This window comes from Gossypium arboreum, chromosome 5, assembly GCF_025698485.1.
Source record: "Gossypium arboreum isolate Shixiya-1 chromosome 5, ASM2569848v2, whole genome shotgun sequence".
Classification (NCBI taxonomy): Eukaryota; Viridiplantae; Streptophyta; class Magnoliopsida; order Malvales; family Malvaceae; genus Gossypium; species Gossypium arboreum.
The window spans coordinates 79,080,783-79,106,444 of NC_069074.1; the positions used below are offsets into that span (position 1 = coordinate 79,080,783).

At 31.2% G+C, this 25,662-nt stretch overlaps 1 protein-coding gene across 1 annotated transcript; it reads left to right on the plus strand.

The window, feature by feature from the left end:
- The first annotated feature begins 6,515 nt into the window (after positions 1 to 6,515).
- LOC108451656 (VQ motif-containing protein 10-like) lies at positions 6,516 to 6,848 on the plus strand. The gene has a single exon (XM_017749320.1). The coding sequence runs from the start codon at positions 6,516 to 6,518 to the stop codon at positions 6,846 to 6,848; it is 333 nt and encodes a 110-aa protein (XP_017604809.1).
- The last annotated feature ends 18,814 nt before the right edge of the window (positions 6,849 to 25,662 follow it).

Consider the following 25,662-nt stretch of genomic DNA (forward strand, 5'->3'; position numbering starts at 1 on the left):
AATGCCTCCATTATCAGTGGAGGTAACAACTCATTTATCTCTAGTGACAAATGAATTTCCGTGATCTTGATATTAATTTTATTTCCAACCAAGAAATATCTATGGATGATGGGTTGGTTGGTTGAGTATTAGCTTAACATTGCTGTTATAAAATCAAAAAACATTATAGTCACCATTGTTGTACTAATGATGACTCTATAATCTGAATCTGAGATGAAAATGCTTAGTAAAATCAATATTATTTATAGATAAAATAATATGTAAATTTAGCTAAAAACAAAATAGAATTTTAGCCTCTTAACTTTTGACATTTTATGCTCTTAACATCTTAATTTAGAGTGGAAATCCTCAGCCCCTCCTCTTTGCTCCTATCCCTGGCCCCATCACATCTCTTTTTAAAGTTGTTTCTAAATCTTGCCCTTTAACCCCCCTCTCTCTTTTTTTTTAATATATTATCTATTTTAGTTTAATAGTACATGAATTGGACTTCTAATTATAAAATATGTGCAAAAGTGATTGGAGCAACTTAGTTCTCTGTACCAAAATGCTTTTGTGGGGAGAAGGCAGATTTCAGATAATGTTTTGATTGGAGCTGAAAGGAAAAGGAATGCTTGGGGCAGTTAAATCGGACTTAAATAAAGCCTATAATCGGCTCGACAGTATTGGAAACAGTTTGATTTACACAAAAATGGAGTAACATATTTATGGAATGCATTGGCACTGTGAATTATCAAATTCTTCTCAATGGGGAGCCTTCTAAACCCATTAAATCAAGTAATGGATTAAGACAAGGTGACCCATTGTCACCTTATATTTTCATCCCCTGCCAAAATATTTTATCAGCAATGTTAATGAAAGCTGAAGCTGATGGGGTGATTAAAGGGATTAAGCTTGGAAGGAGAAGTGTGGCAATCAATCATTTACTCTTTGCGGATGATAGCCTTATCTTCTTGAAGCTCAATAGAGACACTTGCTATGGTTTGAAAACACTAGTCCAAACTTTTTGTGATCTTTCAGGTCTTAAAATGAATTTTCCAAAGTCTGAAATGGTGGTTAGCAAGAATTAATCATCCCAAATTTAAAAGAATGTTATAAAGCATTTTGGGGCTTAAGATTGTTCCGAAACCTGGAAGGTCCTTACGTTTCGGTCCTGGGAACATACATGACAAATCTAAGTTTTTCCAGTCGGTTGTGGATAAAAGACATAACAAACTTGCATACTGGGAGGCTAAGGTCCTATCTTCTGGAGGAAGATACACATCTGTTCTTAATAGTAACTATCCTGCTTCAAAGCACCCAAAAGAGTTTGCCATAAAGTGGAAAACATATAATAAGGTTGATTATGTAATTCCTAAAATTATTCATTTTCTTCCCGGTTAAATATAAGTATAAATGCACTGTAATGCATTTGAATTAATGTCTTGAATATAAATACACTAACCGAGCTAAAACTCAATCTATGATTATGAAATATTTTTAAGTGAGAGTAGCATTTAGCAAAAGTGGGATCAAACATCAACATATGTACATACATGTTTTGAGGATTGAGTTGACCAATATTGTTGACTATCAGTAACAAAATTTTGATAAAAATGTCACTTTAATTTCTCTCACACTTTAATTTTTCTCAATTTCGAAATTGAGTAAATTGGTCTCTCTCTCTCTCAAAAAAAAAAAGAAATTTAATCCCTATCATTTTCGAAAGTGAGCAATTAAGGACAATTAATCACGAAGTTAATGTATTCCATCAATTTACATGATTTTGATTGATCTAATAATAATTTAGCCCCCAAAGTTTACACTTTTTTCAATTTGATCCTAATTTAATAAATTTACCCCGCACTATTTGTGTAAATGTGTAAATATTGAGGTTTAATTATTTAGAATTAAAGCCAAAAAGACAATATATATAAACATTGAATGCTAAATTTGTTATTATACCAATCAATTATATGCCATTGATAAAAGACATAAATATCATAGTTAATTGTCTTTAATAGCTCACTTTTGAAATTAACATAAATTTATTTACTCGACTCTGAAATTGAAAAACATCTATTAATACTTTTTACCAAAAAATTATTGTTGATGAATAAATTCTCTAAACTATATAACCTCTTTTATATAATAACAAATAAATATATTTTGTTTTCAACAATAATTAGATTGTTGTTGAAAGGCCGGCTTATAGGACCTTGACTTTGATACATTTAGGGTTGGGAGACGAACCAACTTTTTGGTGAAAAAATAATAATAACTAATTAATTACAGTCTAAATGATCTGAAAAGTTAAAACAGCTCCTAGACTTGTCTATTTCTAAGAAATTTCGGGCCATAATTGGGGAAAATTAAAAAATGGAGTTGGTTAAAAAACACTCCCAACCTTAATAAATAACACACCTTTACTATAATTAATAATTAGTTATTAATTAATGTTCTTTACTTTATTCATTGGTTAGTAATTAACATCTTTCTACTGTAATGATTAAAATTAATTATCACCTCTCCACTCACTTTTTTATCTTATTTAATTGTTAAACATATTTTTTTATTGTATTGTTATTAAATAGTATAAGTATTATTATTGTATGATTATTAAATATTATTATTATTATTATTATTAAAGATATAAGTATTATTATTATTATTCAACATATTTTTTTATTATAGGATTATTGTTAAACATATATATGAATACATAAATACAAAAATATGAGCAAAATGCTAAAATATAATAAGTTAATATTATTCAACAATAATCCTCTATAGTTATAACAGGTGTTTTGAGATTACAAGATTTCAGTTGTCTATAAAATTCCAGACATGACATATACATGGTTTGCCATCCAGCTGTAGACGGGGCTTTATGGCGGATCCAATAAGCCGAAATGGTAGGCATTGGGTAATCTCCTTCTAATTGTACCATCACATTATGATTATCATATACATGTATAATTGTAATAGCATGATGGCATTGAAAATGTTCCGGACCTCTCCAAAGAGGAAAAAAAAGTTATGTCACCTCGCTTGGTTAAATAATTGAGGATCACCTTAAACCTATTGGCAATCAGGACACTTGTCATAGGCATAACCATCTAGTGTTCTGCTGGTGCAGACGATTGTGAGAATCATAGTGAATTATGTAATTCATCGATTCCATCAGTGAAAACTCTAGCATAGACATCATATGAACTCAATAACTCGTCTAGCAGTTGATGTCGAACATAGAGCCACTGATCTTCGCCATAACCAAGACAAACAGATATTGCTCGGAATCCGCAATTTCCATCATTCCTGACATCTTGTACATGTGTGATGTAAGGGTGGAACATATCTGGAATTTTTTTCATTAGTGGATGAGTGTCACATGATTCAGGCATCTGGTTTAAGTCTGTGAAGTCTGAAACTTGCTCTGATGGCTCCTGGTTTAAGTCTGGAATTTCGGTTACGTATGAACTATGTCTTGCAGGTTCTTTGTTCAACTTTACTAGATCCAACCCAACAAATTTTCACGTGGTTGAATGGCTACGTCTTCTGGGAGCTTGACTTATAAAATCGACTCGTTTTTGTTATTGTTTCTTCGAGGTTGGTCGTCCACGCGTATTTTTTTGAATTGTAGGTTCTTTAATGAGTGTTTTACTTGGCTGAAATATATCTCTTAGCTTTCTTAACAGACTTTTTTTCCCGGCTTTTGACTACTTAGTGAAGTTTTCTTTGAACATTTCTAACTCACCGTCACAAAAAATATCCTTATTTTCCACAAAAGTTGACGGTGATAAGTCAAGCTTCCTCCAGAATACATCTATTGAATCCAACGGAATACGCTCACCTGCATTGAAATGCTATTAGTTTATAAAAATTTAATATATAAATAAAATTTAGAAAATAATTGTTAAATATACCACCTGAATTCAAGTAGACTGATAGCATGCAAGTGCATGGTAACCCACAACTATGATGTAGTTTACAACCACAGTTTGAAGAGTTAAGTTGATGTCTACTTGATTGAAGTTCCCCTTCTAGGATATCTAGAGCTTCAAGTGCCACAAAACCCTGCAATAATCTGAAACATGGTACATTGTGTCTGTGTTTGAGGACAATTCTACTCTTTTCAAAACTTTCATATATCGATGTAAGTTGAAACTTCATAATCTGATCGATACAACCAACAAATTTATCTAGAGAATAATTTTTTGCACAAAGGTATTTCTTTACCTTTGCATGCTGGCTCTCAACTCTATTCGTAGTTAGTTCTTCAAAGTTGAGATGCCGATCAATCCAGACCGACACAAACATTTCCTTATATTTGCTTAACCACACTTGATCTAGATATTTTAAAACATTTGAATTTATATAAATGTTAGTTATGTATAAAAAGTCTTCTAAAACTATAAACAATTATTTATATAATAACGAGGCTTGTACCTGGATATTCGCTCAACATTGATTGGAGTTTTCTGTAGTTTTCGTTGTACAATATCCACGTTGGAGATTCAACGAGTATAGTCCACATAGCATGAAAGGAGTCCCACTCATGTTGTGACTTGATAGACTACCTACAATGCTTTTTAATATTTTCAGTAATGTGCCACCTGCATAGTAACCGAGTGGCATCGGGGAAAACTTGCTGGCATGCATTCATCAGAGCCAACTCTATGTCCTTCACAATAACAAGTGGGTACATGCACTCCTCTAGTGTCAACTTTAGACATGTTAATGCCCAATTATAGTTCTCCTCCTTTTCGTTAATGATAAAGGCAAAAGCTATACTTAATGTTTTGTTGGTTGAAGCCATGCCAACAATCTGAACAAAAGGCAGATTATATTTGTTCATTTTGTACGTTGCGTCTACAATCAAAACGTGCAGAAATGCACGCCATATATCCAATGATCATGGATGAATGAAGAATAGATTTTCCAGTTCATTTGAAATATTATTTACTGAAAACTCAGTAAAAAATTGTTTATCATTCAAAAGCAACATAAGAACCTGTATCGGAGTTTTACCGACATTCTGGGATGAGCGAAGCTTTTTCTGTGCATTGTATATGGTTTTTAGTGTAGAAACATTATTCTCGTCCTGCTCCTTCAGTGTCGATAATATGTCACGTGGTGTAACATTCTTACTCGTCAAATTAACCAACAAATTTTTTTCGTTTTCTTTCAACCGCCTTGCATAAGCATGCCCCTCCATATGTTGTGTAGGTGGGTGGTTATGTTGATCACATATCACCCTCAACATCCACCCATCATATTATTTTAAATATGAACCTACCAATCAGAATTTACAGTTGGTCTTTTTGGTGCCAGACTTTTTACTTGATTCTTTAAATTTGTATTCATCGCCACAGTCACAAATAAGTGTGACGTAAGACACTACACCATTTTCCTTTGCTTTTGATCTTCTTGTGACGATGATATAACCAAGAGAGAATGCCGTGTTTTGCACCTATTGCATCAGCTCTTCACGAGACTCGAACACCTAAAATTTAAATAATTTCGTTAACAAATATTAAATGTTATGAAGATAAAAAAAATATTAACATCATGATAAATATTATACCCGATCGGTAAAAAATGGTGATGTTTCCATAGAGATCTCATTGCCTTCATTTAAGTTATTTCTGTAAAAAAATCGACATCTTTTGTTGAACACTACAAATTATGAAGAAAAATCAAGAGTTATAAAAATTTAAAATGATTTTAATTTATACAATAATTAATAAATAAAAAATTAGAAAAACATATTTTTATAAAAATAGTTTAGAACAAATTTATAAAAATAAAATTACAAATAATAGAGTGTGGAATGAATAATAAATCTTTTAAAATTTTAACAAAATAAAAATCTAATGAAGTGTTGACCAAAGTTTTTTCCTATATTTTAGGTGACGTGATAATCATAGCCACGTTACTCCAAATACTGGAGCCTCATTGAGCCACACATGTGAGTTTGACTTTGACTTATTTATTTATATATACTTTTCACCTTTGATCCAATCAATCAGTTTCTTATATATTAAGGTTATTTATTATTATTTTTTACCCTAAACAACGGTCAAATGTTCTCATCTTTCACAAACTCTTTTAAATAACATATTTAATAAATATTAAAATACTCAATACATAAATTTTATATACAATCCTAAATAATAGCATAATATCTCATTATTAAATAAAGTAAAAATAATGAATTTGTAAAATATATAGGAAGATAAACGTATTTTAATGTATTTGAATCTATGTTTATTTACATTAAAAATAATATCGATATCAATTAAATTAAAACATAAATAAATTGATTATTTCTAAATATATAAAATTAGACCCTCAAACAGACCTCTAAATTTCAACCAATCCCTACATTACAAGTTTTCATTATTTGGCTGCTTTTCTTTCCTCGTAGGGTTATCTTCTACTTCTATATAAGTTCATCAACATACACTACCAAAATCAACCAAAAGAAAAAAAGAAAACCCATTTCAAGAAAATTACAAATCTTTTTTCTCTCAGTTATGGCAATTAATGGTGGGCAGCCAATGAAGGTGGTGATCATCAACACTAAGTACGTAGAGACGGATGTTAGGAGCTTTAAGTCCATCGTACAAGAGCTGACCGGTAAAGAGTCACTCACAATCGACAATTCGTCGAAGCCAACAACCCGGTTTTACGACAAGAGAATGAATAAGAAACCAAGGACGTCACCTGCAGAGGTCAACCGTTTGGTTCTGATGAAAAACTTGTCGTTCAAAGAATTGGAAAAGTTGCTTAAGGAAATACCGTCAGTTGATGATTTTTTGTGGAATATCGACGGAAATAAAGTTCAACAACATTTCCAGCTACAATAGTTTTTTTTTTTTTTTAATTCAAATTTAGTTGCTTTCCTTGTATATTCATTCATTAATTTTGTTCCTATTTCCCGTCACGGAGTCGGGCATGAACAGGGTGCGAAAACTTTTTTATTAAGTGTTTTTATAATTTATAAAATTTTAAATTAATAATAATAAACTTACATTTTGATCTCAAAATGATAATCAATTTATAAATTTTAATTGGTTTAAAATTACATATAATCTCTTATCAACTTTTAATAAGAGGATAAATAGGTTTTAATATGCTCAAATTCACGCCTTAAACACAATACTAATGCCAACCAGACTAAGACTTAGTCTACAATTTTAATGAATTTTGATATTAATATTATTAATGTATTTTTATTATGTGACAATAAAAACTTTACAATAAAATTTGATTTTATATAATCAATCCAAGTATATGGGATTTTATATTGTCAACATTTAAAAAAAACAATACAACATTAAATAAATTTTGTATTATACAATCCATAATTAAATTTCTACAATAATAATCAAAATTAAAATAAAATTAATTAAATTTTTACAATATATAATTATAAAACAGTAATTATTAATTTTTAAATTAAAATTAAAAATTTTAAAATATAAAAATATAGGTTTATAATTTTTTGTTTAAATATTCAATATAATTCTAAAATTTAATTTAAATACTAAAATAATAATGGTTACTTTTAGAAATTCATTGTAATTATTACTTTTATGTCAATATAAAAATTCAATGTAAATATTCAAATAAATATATTAATATTTAATAAAAATACTGAAATTAGAAAACAAATATAAAATTAATAGAGTTGAAATAAAGATAAAAATAGAAAAGATAGAAAATATAATGAAAACAGAAAACAAATCCAAAGTCAATATAATTGAAATAAATTAATTAAATAAAATTATGAAAATAAGTATTTTTCATAAGAAAAACTATAAAATAAGAAGTTAATATAATTTAAAGGAAATTCACTTACACAGGTAGTGTATTTTATATGATTAATATTTTAACAATTTAACTGTTATATTTCATATAAAAATACTAATGAAATTTTATATAGGAAAAATATAAGATAAAACCATGAACTAGTATCAACTTTGATAGGGGCGAAGCTAGAAAATTTTGTTAGGAGAACCGAAATTAAATTATAATTTTACGATAGTAAAATGTAATTTCACCATTTTAATAACCTATATTTTTATAATTTTAAAGGATTAATTTAAAATTTAAAATTTAAAAATCTAAACAAAAATCTTCCATTTTAAAGGGCTGAGGCTCCTACCAACCTTAGTTACGCCCATGAATGATAATCACATTTGAAAATAATAATTGGCATAAATGTATTATCAAAAGTAAATATGTATGCTGAAATTAAGAAATTTTGTATTTAATAGTGAAAAATTTACGCATTCTTTGCTAATTATAACAGTGTAAAAGTCAAAATTTAAATATTTTCTTTTTAAAAATATATTAAGTATTATTATGAAAGGTTTTAGCTTAATTATTATGAATTTAATTAAATTTAAAAACATGCAGTTTAATTTAAAGGAATAAGAGTTTTACAATTTTTTTATAAAATGATCCAAAAGTTTTAATTATTTATACAAATAATTCACTTTGAAAATCATGTATGTAAATGACCCGTTTGGAACAGTAAACGTTAGTGTCGTTGTTGTTATTGACGACACCACCTATCATAATCATCTAAATTTAATTTTTTTATTACCTTAAATTTCCATTTTTATCCTCAAGTTATAATATGTAACTTAAAACTTGTTTAATTTTGGGATGTCCAGTGAAATATTTTATTACACTCATCGGTTGTAACAATTTTTTTTATATTTGTATATATATTTTTACAAGTGATACATAAATTTTTTTTTTCAAGTTGATACATCCGTTAATCAAATCGTTAAGTCTATTTTTATTAAAAAATAACTTAACTTATAAATTAGACCCTAAACTATACCATTTTCTCCAAGTTGATACTGTTAAATTTTTTTGCATATAATAGATTGGGTCATCATATAAACCTTATTTTTTTAAAATTATTTTATTTTATTTTTTTCTTTATGGTATTTCTCTCTTTATTTTTATTCTTCATTTATAATGTTTGACAATGTAAAAATGCTCAAAATTCATCCTCCTAAGGTCAAGACATTGGTGATTGATTTTATTTTCAAATTCACGCCTACTTTGCTTTGACACAATTACAAAAAACACTTTAAATAGAAATAAAGCTGAATATTATTATTACTCAATCAAAATAAAAAAAAAAAAAACATAATTTGAAGTGCTACACTTTTAGCCCAGTGTAAGACATCTATTCATATTTAAAACTTCCTAAAACAATTCAACTTCTTTGACTGCAAGAAGCTAACGTGCTCTTATTTTATTTGCACAAATAAATTTTAAAATATGCTAATCGACTCATAATAAAAATGAATAATTTGACCAATTCATAACTAGCAGAAAGTTACACTAAATTCTGACACTGCCCCTTAGTGCAAACTTGTTGTTAATGACACCAAGAACCTCACGAAAACTTCCAAACTTGGCTTTGGTAAGTTCCTTAGTAAATATGTCAGCAACTTGCTTTTATGTTCGCATTTTTAGCAGCTCAATATCATGAGTTAACACTTTTTATCAAACAAAATGATGAGTTTTAATGTGTTTCGTATGAGCATGAAACACTGGAGTTCCAACAAACTTTATTGCACTCTCATTATCATAATAAATCTGAATTGGATGATTGAGAGTAGCACCATTTGTTGAATAAGTCTCTTGAGCCACAAACATTCTTGAGTAGCCATGTAGTTGCTACATATTCTAATTCACAACTTGAAAGAGCCACAGTGACTTGTTTTTTACTACCCATGAAATTACAATTGAACCTATTGTAAAACAGAAACTTATTGTGGATGCATCTATAAAGCCACTTAAAGAAAATGACTTAGATTGCTCATACATTAATCCATAACTTAGAGCGACCTTTATATAATGAAGAATCCTCTTTGCTACAATTAAATGAATCTCACATGGTTGATCCATGAATTGTGAAATAACTCTTACGGGAAATGCAATATCATGTTGTATGATATTTAAATAGAATAAACTACCAACAAATTGATGAAAAAGTGTAACATCTTCCAAAAACTTTCCTTCATTTTTAGCTAACTTGAGATGAAGTTCCATAGGACTAGTTTTTGCTCTTGACTCCTCCATACGAAATCACTGCAATAAACTTGTTGCATATCCTTTTTGAGAGACAAAATGACTATCACATATTTCAATTTCCAAACCAAGAAAACAATTAGCTTAACTTAAAATTTTCATTTCAAATCGAACTGACAAAGCATCTTAAAATTTTCCTTTCAAATCGAACTGACAAAGCATCTTGAAGACTATTAATTTCAACACTATCATCACCCGTAATAATCATATCATCCATATAAAGTAGGATCAAAGTGCACAAAATGGGAGTTTTCTTAACAAATAAGCTTGGATCAACACTTGAAGATTTAAAGCCTCAAAAATCAAGATATTGAGCAATATTACGAAACCAAGCACGAGGAGCTTGCTTGAGGCTGTACAACGTCTTCTTGAGCTAGCACACATGATTTAGGTATTGCTTAGAGATAAATCCTTATGGTTGTTCTATGAAAATCTCACGATCTAACTCACCATAGATAAAAGTATTTTTTACATCTATTTGCCACAATTTCCATCCTCTACTAGCAGCCAAAGAAATGATTGTTCGAATAGTTATCATTCTTGTGACTGGGTTGAAAGTCTCATCATTGTCACAACCATATTATTGGGAGAAACCACGAGCAACAATGTGAGCTTTGTACCTTTCAATTGTACCATTAGCTCATTTCTTTAATTTGTAACCCCATTAACATGTAACTAAATCAACATCCACTGGTTTTGGTACAAGCTCTCACATGTCATTCTTGTTGAGTGTTGAAATTTCTTCTACCATCACATTTTTTGTAACATCCCATTTTTCAGTGGTATCGAAATCGATAGTTTCAGAACCTCAATTTTCGATGATTAAGTGAGTAAATATTATTTTATAATATTTACAAGTCTATTATAGAATTATATTAAGTCTTGGTCCAGTAATTTTAATGACTGAATAGTTAATTAAGGAAAAAAGGACTAAATCGTAAAAGATGTAAAACTTAATTACTATTGAATTTTATTAGTTAAATGACTTATTTAGTAAATGTGGGAGGACTTATATGGTATTTAGACCATAATGAAGCATTGGTGGACGGTTCATGCAAGTCTTTGGTGGAAATTCTGAATTAATTACAAGGGTAAATTGATAATTAAGTAAATAAAAACATAAACTAAAGAAAGCAAAGTCACCATCTTCTTAATTCTAACTTTCCCAATAAAAAAACACCAATTTTGAACTGAGGAGAACCAGTCAAGCTTGGTTCATTGCATGTAAATGATTTTTTATTCCGTTTTTAGTGAATTTATGTTTTTGATAATGTTGTAGCTCAATCTAGTTAACCTAGAGACTATTTCGTAAAAATATTAAAGGTTTTGAATCTTAAAATTAATGATTTTAAGATGATCTTGAAGTTAAATGGTTGATTTATGAGCTTGGTTGTTAAATATGACTATTTTGTAAAAGAATTTTTATTAGTTTTGAGTTTAGGGACTAATATAAAAATATGGTAATTTTAGAATGAAATTTCTATAAATTTTATTATTTGAAGGTTGGGTAGGGATGTGTTTATTTTAACACCCCTAACCCGTATTCGTTGCTAGAATAAGGTTACGAGGCATTACTGGATAACACACCTCATTCACATACATTTAAGCATTCATAATTGAAATTCATTCAAAATATTCACAATGTCCCTTATAAGGCTCTACGAGACCTTAAAACATGCTTATAAGAGGTTCGAGACTAAACCGATAACATTTACAAACTTAAAGAAAGTTAGAAAATTTTCAAACATTAAAGGGAAACACGCCCATGTGAATAGGCCGTGTGCCTCACATGGCTACTAGACACGCCCGTGTCATAGGCCGTGTGAAAATAGGGCATACATACTGACTTTACCACACGATCGAGGACACGCCCGTGTGCCAGGCCGTGTGAAATCTAAGGGGGTTACTGACTTGGGTTACACGGCTGACCACACGCCTATGTACTAGCCCGTGTGCCACACACAGCCAATAAACACACCCGTGTGTCTAGGCCGTGTCAAAACTATAGGGTATACTGACTTTAATTCGAAGGGTACCCTAGGGGACATACGACCGTGTAACATGACCGTGTGTCCCACATGGCTGAGACACATGCTCGTGTCTCTGCCTGTGTGGACAAAAATATGCCATTTGCAAAACCAATTTGCCACCCTAACCACAAGCATACATAGCAACCAAAAAGCACCATTTCAATACATCTTTAAGTGACCAAAAACCTACCAATTCATATACATATCATGCCATCTATTCACAACCATTTCCACTACTCAATTCCACTCCTAAACATACCATTTAACTATACCAAAAACATCAAACATACATAACTACAAAATGCATTTATCCATCGACTTATTACCTATTTCATACTTCAACATATACCATATGGTCATCTCAAATCAAACTACAATATACCAGCTTCCAAGCATAAGCACATCAATTAACATCTAATAAAAATAACCAACACATAATCACACCAAATAAGCCAACATATAAGACATTATGTACATCATATAATTAACTTATCAAACACATAAGTTAAGCCAACTAAATGTCCAAATTCACACCAACATTTACAAGCCAAATCACATGGCTAAAATCACAACTCAAAACTTAACAAGATGACTCTAGCCTATACATGCCATATACCAATATATACAACGTTTCCAAAAATACCAATGTAACGCCCCAAAATTTATATTTTTGGTTTTGTTAAAATTTGACACAAGTGTGTATCTACTTCAATTGTTAAATGTTCTGGATGTGTGTGAGAGGTCCTAAGTTCAAGCTTTAGCTTAGGCAAATTTTTTCTTTTAAATGAATAAACCCCTATCCCTAGTCAGTAGGCTTATAAATAAATGTTGGTAAGTTTATATCAGAATGAGCCTGCTGGTCTAGTGGTTAAGTGGAGTGTTAATGTTGCAAGGGATCTTGAGTTCGAATCCCTGTGCGAGCAAAGGATTTATTTTGTTGCTTGGGCCGTGTGAGAGTTTGAGTAGATAAGGATTCTGAGTAGTGGATTTAGTGGAGAGGTTGGTGGAGATAATTAAGAAGAGTTGGGGTAGGGGAGTTATCAGTATCTGGTTCAATTTTTGTATCTCAAAATGGCCTTCGCCGTGTAGATCACGTGGCCTGGCCCAATAATCCCTCACGCCTGTGTTGTTCACCCGTGTAGGCCCACACTGCCCAATTCGGCTCAATCCATGTATCGCACACGGCCAACCTTGGCAATTACATTTTTCGGCTTTTCGCCGATTTTCGTTTTCAAAGTTGTGTTTACACACCTGATTTTGATTCTTTGCAAAAGAACTCCTGAGCACCCAAGACCTATCAATTGACTAGTATATCACTTTTATTATACACCTCAATCAATAACCAATTAACTAAAATCAAAAGACATACTTCTAACATCTTAACCGAACTCTTACCTTACGAACACCGAACGTTTCCCTCTATAATTCTGTAATGACCCGAACTTTAAGGTTATACGAAAAGTGTATTTTTGGGTCTCTGTTTCTGAAAAATAGATTAGAAAATATTTATTAAAAATAATTACGAAGTTAATTGAGTAATTAACTAGGCTTTAATTAAGTGAATTTAGCTTAATTAAGAGGAATTAGGAAAAATGACTAAATTGAATAAATGATGAAAGTTGAATTGTAGATTAAAAGAAAGTAAAATGATTAAAATGGCAATTAAGCCATTGACAATAGATGAGGCGGACAAATGGAAGAAAAATCAAGATTTTTCTTGAATTATGTATATTAAATGTTATAATTGTTATTATTATGGTTTTATATTAAACATTATTATTTAATAGGTGTTATTATTAAATAAATTAAAAGAAAGACAAGTTTATGGCAAAAATAAAATACATATGTAATAAATATTGTACATTCATTTGTAAAATATGTATGTATTTACTTATTATTTAAGTAAATAATTAATGTATTTATTATCATTAAATTAATATTATATGATGAATAAATTAAATAAAGACAGATGTGTGGATATGATTTGATACAAGTGTATAAATGAAAATATATACCTTTGTAATACATGTATTTAATTATTAATAGTATTTATTATTTATAAAATATATTTACTAATTAAATGATCATATTATAAGATTTTTATGAAATAAATATAATAAATTATGACAAATGTATGGTTATAAATGGATACAAATGTATTAATAATATACACATGAATAAATAAATAATACTTACTATTTAAGTGTGTATATATATATATATATATATATATATATATATATAAAACAAAGTAAATAAAAGAATAGAAAAGAGAATAGAAGGAGACGAAACAGAGAGCAGGGGAAAGAAAGAAAGAAAAAGAGAAGAAAGATGAAAAAGGCAAATTGAAGGTTTGAAGCTTGAAGTTTTAATAGCTAACGTTGTCTCGGGAAATCTCGGCTAAGTAAGGAAAAATGGCAAAGACAACAGGAGTTAGCTCGAGAAAATATGGTTTGTATTTCTATAATCCGAACTTAATACTTAAATTGTTGGATTTATTATTTAATATATATATGTAGTAGGTGTTTTGAGATGATTATTTGAATTGGATTGAATATTGATTATATTGAATTGATTTATGAATATATGTGAATGTTTGAATTGAAATGAATATTGATGTGGAAATTGAATAATAAATATTTGTTATATTGGAAAATATATGTAGTTGGAAGTGTGATGAAATTGATAGAAAATGTGATTATTGTGAAATTGAATATTTATTAGTGAAAAGTGAATGAAATTATATTGAATTGAAAATATATAGTTAATTAATTAAAATATGAATTAATTGAAAATTGAAAAGTGAATTAAATAACCTATTAACTAGTCGCTAGTCGGATATAGTTGGCATGCCATAGGATATGGAAGAGTACGGGTTTTGCTTGGCTTCTCGATCGAGCACTTATGTGTCGACTCATCGTTATCATACCGATTTGGCACTTTGTGTGTCGGATATTGTTATCGCTGTCGTTCATATCGTTTTTAATTTGTTCCAATGAGGTACTCTATGTACCGTGCATCACATCGTTCGGATTTGTTCCGATGAGGTACCACGTAACCGCATCGCTACTATTATCATATCGTTCGACTTGGCCGATGAGGCACTATGTGCCGTACTGGTGTGTTGGTTGGATCCGTGTATCCGTCTAGGCCCGAGTCATGTTAATAGGGGTAAATAAAGGAACCGGAAAGATCGATCATTCTTGAATAATTTAATTGTTACTATATATCGATTTTCTTGAATAATTGATCACATCGGATAACCAATCAATTGATTGATACTGAATAACTGATTATTATTGAATAATTGATTGTTACCGAATAACTGACTATTACTAAATAAATAATTGTTCTGATTGACTGATTGTTAATGAATATTACTGATTGATTAATTGCTATTGAAAAATAATAAATGATTTTGAATTTAAAGTAGACCAAAACATTGGTTGGAAAGTGAATGTTTGAATACTCATTGAGTTTGAAAAGTTAAATATATATAAAATAATATGTTTTATAATTGTTTAAGTGTTCAGATTATAGAAATACCACTGAGTATACCTATACTCAACGTACGATTTATTTCCGTGCACAGGTTAAGTAAAGATAGAACGTTAAATTAGCATCCCAGGCCGATCCCTAATTCAATAAGGTAAAGTGTGTTAATTATTGGTAAAGGCATGTACCTAGGGTGTCTTATGTGTGTGTCATTTTGAAATTGTAAATGTAATGATGAAATAAATAGATTTAGGTTTGGTTATGATATATAATAGAATTTGGTTAATTTCGTATGAAATTGATTTATTTGATGATATTTGATATTTGAATAAAATTAAATATTGAATAGTATGTAAATGTTTAAATTTGGCAAATTATGAGTGTATCTGGTTATGTTGGTATTTATGTGTATATTAATTATAAATGTCCGATAGGTTTAGTAATGCTTCGTAACCTTGTTTCGGGGACGATTTGGGGTTAGGAGGTGTTACAAATTCGACACTAGCACATCCCTTAGCTCCAGACTTTAGGCAACGACAACTTTGTCCTTAACGCTCCTACGTCAACAGCAGCACAAACCAATCACTACCTTTCGCCAAACGCACAAAAGCAAATTGGAGAAGACAAGTTGTGGCATGTAAAAGAGTTTAGAGAAAAAATGGATTAATGGAGAAGCGAAAGTGGTAGAAGAAGGAAGTTTTCTAGCAAGCAATCGACATCAAATAAAAGGAGAAGAAGAAAAAAGCTAGAAGAGAAAATCGGCAGCAGTGAAGCAAGAAAAAGAACGACAGAGAAAATGTATTCAAAATGTCAAAAGGGGTAGAAAGGCCAAAATTTTGAGATGAAGAGATCAGGTTCGACACAACTCTGATCACTTCTCTTAATCCTCTCCTAAAAATCCTCACTACCAACTGTCCACTCCCCTACTACACCTCAAATTCCTTATTTTCCTCCACCAATCCCACAACTATCGAAACCATCCTCATTATCGTCCTAAAAATCGGCCACAACATCCCCACACTCCTCAAATACTCAGAATTTCAGTCAAACTACAACACTCGCACGACACCTGCAGCAAAAATAAATCCCCTTGATCGCGCAGAGATTTGAACCCCAAACCGTCAACCACTTAACAGCCCACTTAACCATCAGACTAGCAGGCCAATTTTGACATATTTTACCAACATTTATTTATAAGCCTACTGATTAGAGATAGAGGTTTATTCATTTAAAAACAAAAAATTTTCCCAAGCTAAGGTTTGAGCTTGAGACCTCTCAGACACTTCCCAGAACACTTAACCACTGAGGCAGACATATATTTATGTCACAAACATACGAAAATAAATATATAAGAGATTTTTATGCAATAATAAGAAATAATTAGAATTGAAGTCTCGAGAAATCAGTAAATGAGGACTAGTAAGATCAGTTCTGACTTCTCCAATAAAGAAATTCAAGAGTGATGTTGGTCATTTTACTTTGCCTTTGGGATTTACAAGGAGAGACAGACCGAGACTAAGTAATTTGAGGTCAGTGAACTCACCGGTTGCTGGTGTGGGCAGTGTCAGAAATGTAGATAAACCAGTCTATGAATATTGTGGTATAAGCCACTTCGACGAGTGTCGATTTAAAATGAGAGCCTATTTTAGATGTAGTTATATGAAACATCTTTAAAGATTTTTGAAGCAATATAGTGACTTTAGGAATAAAACTATTGTACCTAAGACTACTCTAGGAGAGGTACAAAATTGAGAAACATTATAAGTGTTGTAGATAGTCAGGGAAAAACTATTGATACAATTGAACGATCAGAGGCTAGAGCACTTGCTAGTGCCTATGCCATTAGAGCTCCTGAGGAAGCTTTTGCTTCAGACATTATTGTCGGTACAATTTCTCTTTTTGATGTTAAGGTATTTGCATTGATTGACCCTGGGTCAACCCATTCCTATATATGCACTACATTAATAAACAAAAAGAACATACTTGTAGAGTCATCTGATTATACCGTCAGAGTAACAAATCCACCAGGTCAGTGTGTTTTAGTTAACCAAATTTGTAGAGTGTGTCCACTGAAAGTCTGGGGTTATGATTTTCCTAATAATTTGACGCTATTACTATTTGATGAATTTGATCTCATTTTGGGTATGGATTGGTTGACCGAGCATGATGTGATAGTGAATTGTTGACAAAAATAAATTACCTTGAAATATCAGAATGGTGAATTAATTTGTGTTGAGGCTAGTGGATTAGATTGCACAAAGAATATAATTTCAGCATTGTTGGCTCAGAAATTGACCAGAAATTGATCAGTTTTGAATTCCTCCCTCAATTGAAGAAATATTTCTTCCTAATGCATAATCATCAAGAAAAAGTGCAAATTTAGTTGTACCTTTGTCACTTTTTGCATCACTGTTGTGAGCTAAAACTTCGTTGAACACCACATCACGAGAGGTAATAACCTTATTTGTTTCCAGATCCATACATTTCCAACCTTTCCTATGAGCATCATAGCCAACGAAAATACATTGCTTGGCCTTCGGGTCAAGCTTAGTTCGATTATGTTTTAATACATGAACATAAGAGATAAACCTAAAAGTACAAAAATAACTCAGATTGGGTTTACGTTGATATAACAACTCAAAGGGTGATAGTTCTGTTGCTGGCTAAGCAGGCAACTGATTTATGACATGACAAGCAGTTTGAAAAGTCCCTACCCATAGTTCTCTTGGAATATTCTTTGCATGTAGCCAAGACAAACAAACTGATGTAAGATGAGCTAACTTGCGCTCAACAGCCCTATTTTGTTGTGAGGTTTCTGGACAAGTCATTTGACGCTGAATCCCATGCTCTCTATAATAATCCATAAAGTCATTTAACAAAAATTCACCTCCATTATCTGTGCATAGGCACTTGATTTGTAACCCAAATTCTTTTTCAACATCACTCTTGAAGTAAATAAACGTAGAAAGAGCCTCACTTTTCTATTGTAAAAAATATATCCAGCTGAAACGAGAAAAATAATCCAAAATCACCATCCCATAATGAAAACCAATGTAGTTTGGTGTTCTCGTTAGCCCCAAAAGATCTGAATGAACTAATTGCAATGTTGCCAATGCTCTACTCTTTGAACTTGAGAAAGGAAGACGATGAGATTTTCCATACTGTCAGCCTGGAAAAATCTCATGATGATGATTATCTTTAAAAATAGGAATACCATAAAGAAGTTGGTTTGTGGAAATCTTTTGCAGCAACTGAAATCCCACATGACCCAATCAAGCATGCACCGTCATCAGTATTTTTAACATATTCATTACTTGCAGGTAAAACATATAAGGATTTTTGTTTTTCCATATAACAAAATACCACATCAATGTACTTCAGCTTTGAGAGAATACAAACATTATTAAGACCAAAAAGAACTTACCTTCTTGAATTTGTTATTTGAGAGACAGAAGTAAGATTTTCTTTAACCCAGGAACATGATAAACATTCTTGAGTTTTTTGTCATTTAAATCTCCTTTCATCACAAGATGTAATGAATTATTAGTTTTGATAATAACCTTCTTGCAGATGGACATCCGATAACAGAGTACCATCTCTAGTTGCATGATGAGAACAACCAGAATCAATAATCCATTCCTTATTGTAGTTAATAAAAGTGTTAACATCTGTAAACACGTCATCGTGGTGCACAATAGAAGACACATTTGTTGGCTGATCAAGAACCTCAATGGATAAACATTGCTTCCTAGTTGGTAAACTTCCACGCATAGCTTCCAGTAATTGTAATTATTACTAACAAGCTTGTCTCCAACTATTTTAGAAGAAACACTTCTACTATTCATCTTGGTTGAGTAATAATATCAAAACACTTGGTGATTAGAAAGCTTTGATACTAGTTGACACAATTACAAATAACACTCTACATAGAAATAAAGCCGAATATTATAATATAAAGAAACAAAAATTGAAGTGCTATACTTTTAGCTTAGGCATCTCTTTACACTCAAAACTTTTTAAAATAACTCAACTACTTTGACGACAAGAAGCTAACGTGCTCCTATTTTATTTGCACAAATAAATGACCAAATATGCTATTTGACTCCTAATAAAAATGAATAACTTGACCAATTCATAACTAGTAGAAAGTTGTACTAAATTATGGCATGCTCGACTTGACGAGATCGAAAAGGGTTTTTAATAAATCAAAATTAGTTTTTTCAAAATCTAACTAGTTAGACTTCGAAACGATTGAAGTACCAATCTAGGGATAAAAATTGAACCAATTGATTAACGAACTAATACAGACCAATAAAACTGGGCTAAAAAAGTTGTTGAACAAGATTTCTCCATTTTTAATTTTTTTTATTTTTATGAATATTTTATAATTTATTTGATCAAATTGAGAAATGGTAGAATGATCCATTGGCCATCAGTCCAGTTATGAAAAGTTAGACCAAAATCATAAAGTTCAAAATGTTAACACTTGTAGAAGAAATCCAAGGTGAGAGGAAGAAAAAAATAAAAAGTAAAAAGATAGATTGCGAAAATACTTTGTCTTTCTTGGCACTTGACAATTTTAATTGGTTATAATTTTTAGATAAATTTAACGATTTGACTAATGATTGAATTAATATATATATATATATATATAACTTAGGAAAAATTGTGAAAAATATTTAAATACAGATAGAAAAAATCGTTTATAATACTAATTTATGAATTAATTCTTTATTTTATTACCATTCGAGGGAAAAAAGGGTTAAGTTTTGCATTTGAAAATTCGTTAAAAAATTAATATTACCTTCCGACCACGCCCAAGAAATTATTAGGTAGAAGTTATGGTGTCATGCAATCATATAATGTCATATAAGATTATTTTTGCAAGTCATTATTGATTAAAAAATAAATTTGTTTCTCCTTCCTTCAATCATTCTGCATCTATAACCATCAAAATGTTTTTTTTTTATATATTTCATCCTTCTTTTCTTTATTTTCATCTATAGATTTGATTTTACATTTTGAGTCTTTTTAGTTTTTATTTTTTATATTTATTCATTCATGTTAGATTTGTGAATTTAAAATAAAATAAAATTTTTGTTTTCTCCTTCAACTATTCTACATTAGAAGAACCATGGTGAAAACGGGTTCTTTTGGTTCTTTCTTTAAATCGAAGAAAATGCTTAACAAGAATTAATAAAATTTCAAAAGTCAACAATAAAGGGTTAAAAGAAAAAAAAAGAAAAAAAATACTATGATGCTTCTTGATGTAGAATGGTTGAAGGGAGGAGAAAACAATTTTTTTTTTAATTTATGTAACACCCCAAATCCAACCTGGACGTTTTGGCCGAATCTAGTGATGTCACATTGAAGTGTTTTTTGCAAAGTACAATATCGTTGAAAAACCTGTTCTATATTTTGACCTCTTTGCGATCTCAACAAAATTGATGCCTCGTTCATTTTCAAAATATGAGTTGTTTGTCAAAAAGTTATATATTTTAAATCATCATTATTATTATCTTATTCAAACTGTTAATATTAGCGGAAGCTTTTAAAACAAGTTTCGATTTTGTGACGTCTTTGAAAAACATTTATCTTCCTGAAAACTCGCATTCTACTGCTAGCAGATATAACTCGAAATAAATAAAACCCCAAATTAAAGATTAAAAATTTAAAGAGGCCTTATTATATTAAAAATACCCAAAAATAAAACTACTTATGTCTTTAAAACCCAAGGAGAAAGTTCGTGCGGTTATGTGGCCACCTTTGAGTCCCTCGCAGCACCGACCTGCCTAAGCCTGGGAATTACCTATACAGAAAAGCAGGTAGGTGAGTTATGAAAACTCAGTGTGTAATCCCATATCAAATAACCAATCAATGAGCATAAACAGTCGTGGCCTAAGCCTAATACAGTAACAGTTCAGTTTCAGTTAGGGCTTTAGCCCATTACAGTATCAGTATCAGTGTGGGCCTGAGCCCATCTCAGTGACAATACAATATAGATATGCATTCAATAGATTCTACCCAACTAGCCTCTACACTCCATCTCCATCCAACCCTACACTCCATGTGGGGATAAAATCAACCCACTCATCCCTACACTCCAGGTAGTACCGATTGCGGCACTAAACAGTATTTGCAGCAAAGCTGCTAGTATAGTACACTTCCTCCAATCATAATAAATCCCATCCCCATGCAACATATCATGCATCATGTCATAATATCATACATGTGATCAATATATTTAATATGGTATGCTCAAACATAGTCATATATTTCCTAGGGGCATAACAATCATTTTACCATGTAGGGGCATTTTAGTCATTTTATCAATTAAGGGGTCTAGATACACTTACTGACCCAACAATAGGCCCACAGTCGTCTCGGGTGACCCGTGCAACCTTAATAGTCAAACAGTGAAAATGGGGCCACGACCCATATTGTGTGTAACACCCCTAACCCGTAACCGTCACCGAAATAGGTTAAGAGGCATTACCGAACTTATAATAACATTCAGAATAATCATTATCAAATAATCATATCATTACAGTAAATTTCATTCATTCACATTCAATAAGAACTTAAATCGAGCATACAAAGCCTAACTCATGCTTTTGAGACCAATTTGATAACATATAAAAGTTTCAGAAACTTAAAAAATTTTCAACGTTTAAAAGGTCACACGCCTGTGTGTCTAAGTCGTGGCAAAACAAGACATACATACTGACTTATCCACACGGCCACAAGACACGCCCGTGTGTCTAGGCCCTGTAAAAACTGGAGGGTATACTGACTTTAATTCGTAGGGTACCCTAAGAGACACACGGCCCTGTAACATGACCGTGTGTCGCACACGGGTGAGACATACGCCCGTGTGCATAAAATAGGCCATTTAAATAGCCAATTTGCCACCTCAATTTGGGTCAACCTACAAGCACCAAACCAAACATATAAGCACAACCATTTCAGCCAATATCTATACCAAACCATACATAATTCATGCTATAACATTACCAACCATTTCAAATCTTAATTCATCAATCAATTTATACCAAAACTTAAACTAAAATCATACATAAACATATGATCAATATATCATCCAATAAAATGCTCAAAACTTACCAAAACTTCTCAACATTAACCATTTCTTCTGGCCAAACAAAACATACCACAATTTCACATTAGCAATACATATCATATACCATTATCAAACTATAAGTTCAAACACAAATTAGCTATATCACATGGCTAAATATATATACATCACAAAACATAATCTCACAACTTCTATCCTATGCATGCCATACTTTAATATATACATTTTCAAAGTACCAAAATAAGGTTTGATAGTGTGGTGACAATCCTTGATGATCTCGGAGCTCACAGTAGCTTCGATATCTATAAAACAATGCAAACACACACAAAGTAAGCTTTCAAAAGCTTAGTAAGCCATATACAAATAGTCATATCATTCAAAGAAAATAAGTATCATCAAATCATTTATACTTTGAATACCAATGTTAACACAAATCTCATATTCAAATACTTACCTTTCATTCTCAAATCGGTCATAAAAAGTAAACATACCTGAATCCGATATGATTTAACAAAGTTATTCATATTCTCGGAATGCCCGTTTGAACCATTCAGGAACGTAAGGATACGCGGATAGCTCAGAGAACATATACAATGCCAACGTCCCAGACGTGGTCTTACATGTAATCAAACATCGATGCCACTGTCCCAGACAGGGTCTTACACGAAATCAAATACGATACCGATGTCCCAGACATGGTCTTACACGTAAAACAGAAGTCGATGCCAACGTCCCAGACGTGGTCTTACACGAAATCACATAATGAAATCCTATGTCATGACATATGTATCCTAACTATTCCTAGGGTTCGTACGGGGCTTTTCAGACGTCAGAACTTTATCGATACTTTCTCGAATAGCACATATTAAGCTTGAATATTAATTCCTCACAAATTCAATATCATATGAACAATAATAATTCAATTCAAACATGTTTATTGTATATTGACTTACCTCGTATAGATTCGGATGGATGGAATCGGTTACTCGACAACTTTCGACTTTCCCCGATCTAATTCCGTTTTCTTTAATTCTTGATCTATATAAATTCAAATTTAACTTATTCAATCATAAATTCATCCAAAACAATCCATAAACACATATTTAGGGCAATTTACAAACTAGCCCTCACATTTCCACATTTTGACACTTTAGTCCCTAATTCACAAAATTATAAAATACACATAATTTGCATATACTCATGCTTGGCCGAATATTCATAGCTCTCATACAAGTCCAATCATTTAATTTATTTCATATTTTAGTCTCTCAATTTACAGATTTCACAATTTAGTCCATTTTACTCAAAATCATCAAAAATCCAAAGACAAAACATATAAATCCAACATCAAACTTTCATATTTCATCAATTAACAACATAAAGTTCATGAATTCATCAATGGAATATTTAAAAATCATCATCAAAATCAGAAATTGAAGCATGGGTTTGATAGTATACGAAGCAACGATTACAAAAATGTAAAATTATCAAAAACGGATCAAAAACCATACCTTAATCATAATCAAAAGTGCCGAAACCCTAAGAGCTTTTATTTTTTTTATTTGCTAATTTTGGCTATGAATGATAATGGATGAACAAATTTAAAGCAAATTTAAAGCTTTTGTTTTATTAATCACATATTAATATACATTTTACTAAAATGGCATTATTAATATCATTTAAAATCCACTAAGTAATGCCCATTTATGTCCATTCAAACTTCCAATGGTTAAATTACATCATAAGGACCTCTTTTTTAATAAGATAAATCAAATAAGCACTTTTAAAATTAGCATGCAATTTTTATATTTTACGCGATTAGGTCCTTTTATCAAATTGAGCACACAAACAATCGAATTTTCAGATGAAATTTTCACATATGCTAATTCACACATCATAAGCGCGAAAAATAATATTTAACTATTTTTTGACTCAGATATGTGGTCTCGAAACCACTGTTCCGACTAGGGTCTAAACCAGACTGTTACAATACTCCCCCTTAGGGATTTTCGTCCCCGAAAATCTTACCGTTAAACAGATTCGAATATTATCGTCTCATAGCATCTTCAGGCTCCCACGTGGCCTCTTCAATACCGTGTCGATGCCATATCACTTTTACTAATGAAATTTTTTTATTTCGCATTCCTTAACCTCGCGAGTTAAGATACGGATCGACTTTTCTTTGTAAGTCATATCAGACTGAATTTCAATCTCAGAAGGGGAAATCACATGCGACGAATCAGATCTGTATTGTTGAAGCATCGATATGTGAAATACATCATGAATCTTTTCTAACTCTGGTGGTAACAAATCTATATGCTACAGGCCCAATACGTTCGGTAATCTCATACGGCCCAATGAACCTTGGACTCAATTTGCCTTTTCTACCGAACATAAGTACTTTCTTCCACGGAGATACTTTCAAAAACTTTTTCAATGATTTCAAACTCAATTTCTTTTCTTTTCAAATCCGCATAAGATTTCTGATGATCGGAAGCTATTTTTAGACTATCTCGAATCACTTTCACTTTCTGTTTAGTTTCTTTTATCAAATTAACCCCGTGAGTCTTATTTTTGCTGAGCTCCGACCAATACAAAGGTGTACGGCATTTATGACCATATAAAGCTTCGTACAGTGCTATTGTAATGCTCGATTGAAAACTATTATTATAAGCGAATTCAATCAAGGGAAAATACTGTTCCCACGTACCTTCAAACTCAAGAATGCAACATCTCAACATATCCTCGAGTATCTGAATAATCCACTCAGATTGACCATTCGTTTTTAGGTGAAAAGTAGTACTGAAGTACAATTTAGTACCCAGAGCATCTTGTAATTTCTTCTAGAATCATGATGTGAATATCAAATTTCTGTCTGACACTATAGACAATCGCACACCATGCAATCTCACGATATCAAAAATGTATAGCTTAGCTAAT

Bases quoted from the DNA above. Each gene is read 5' to 3' on its own strand.
- LOC108451656 (XM_017749320.1), top strand. From the start codon at position 6,516: ATGGCAATTAATGGTGGGCAGCCAATGAAGGTGGTGATCATCAACACT.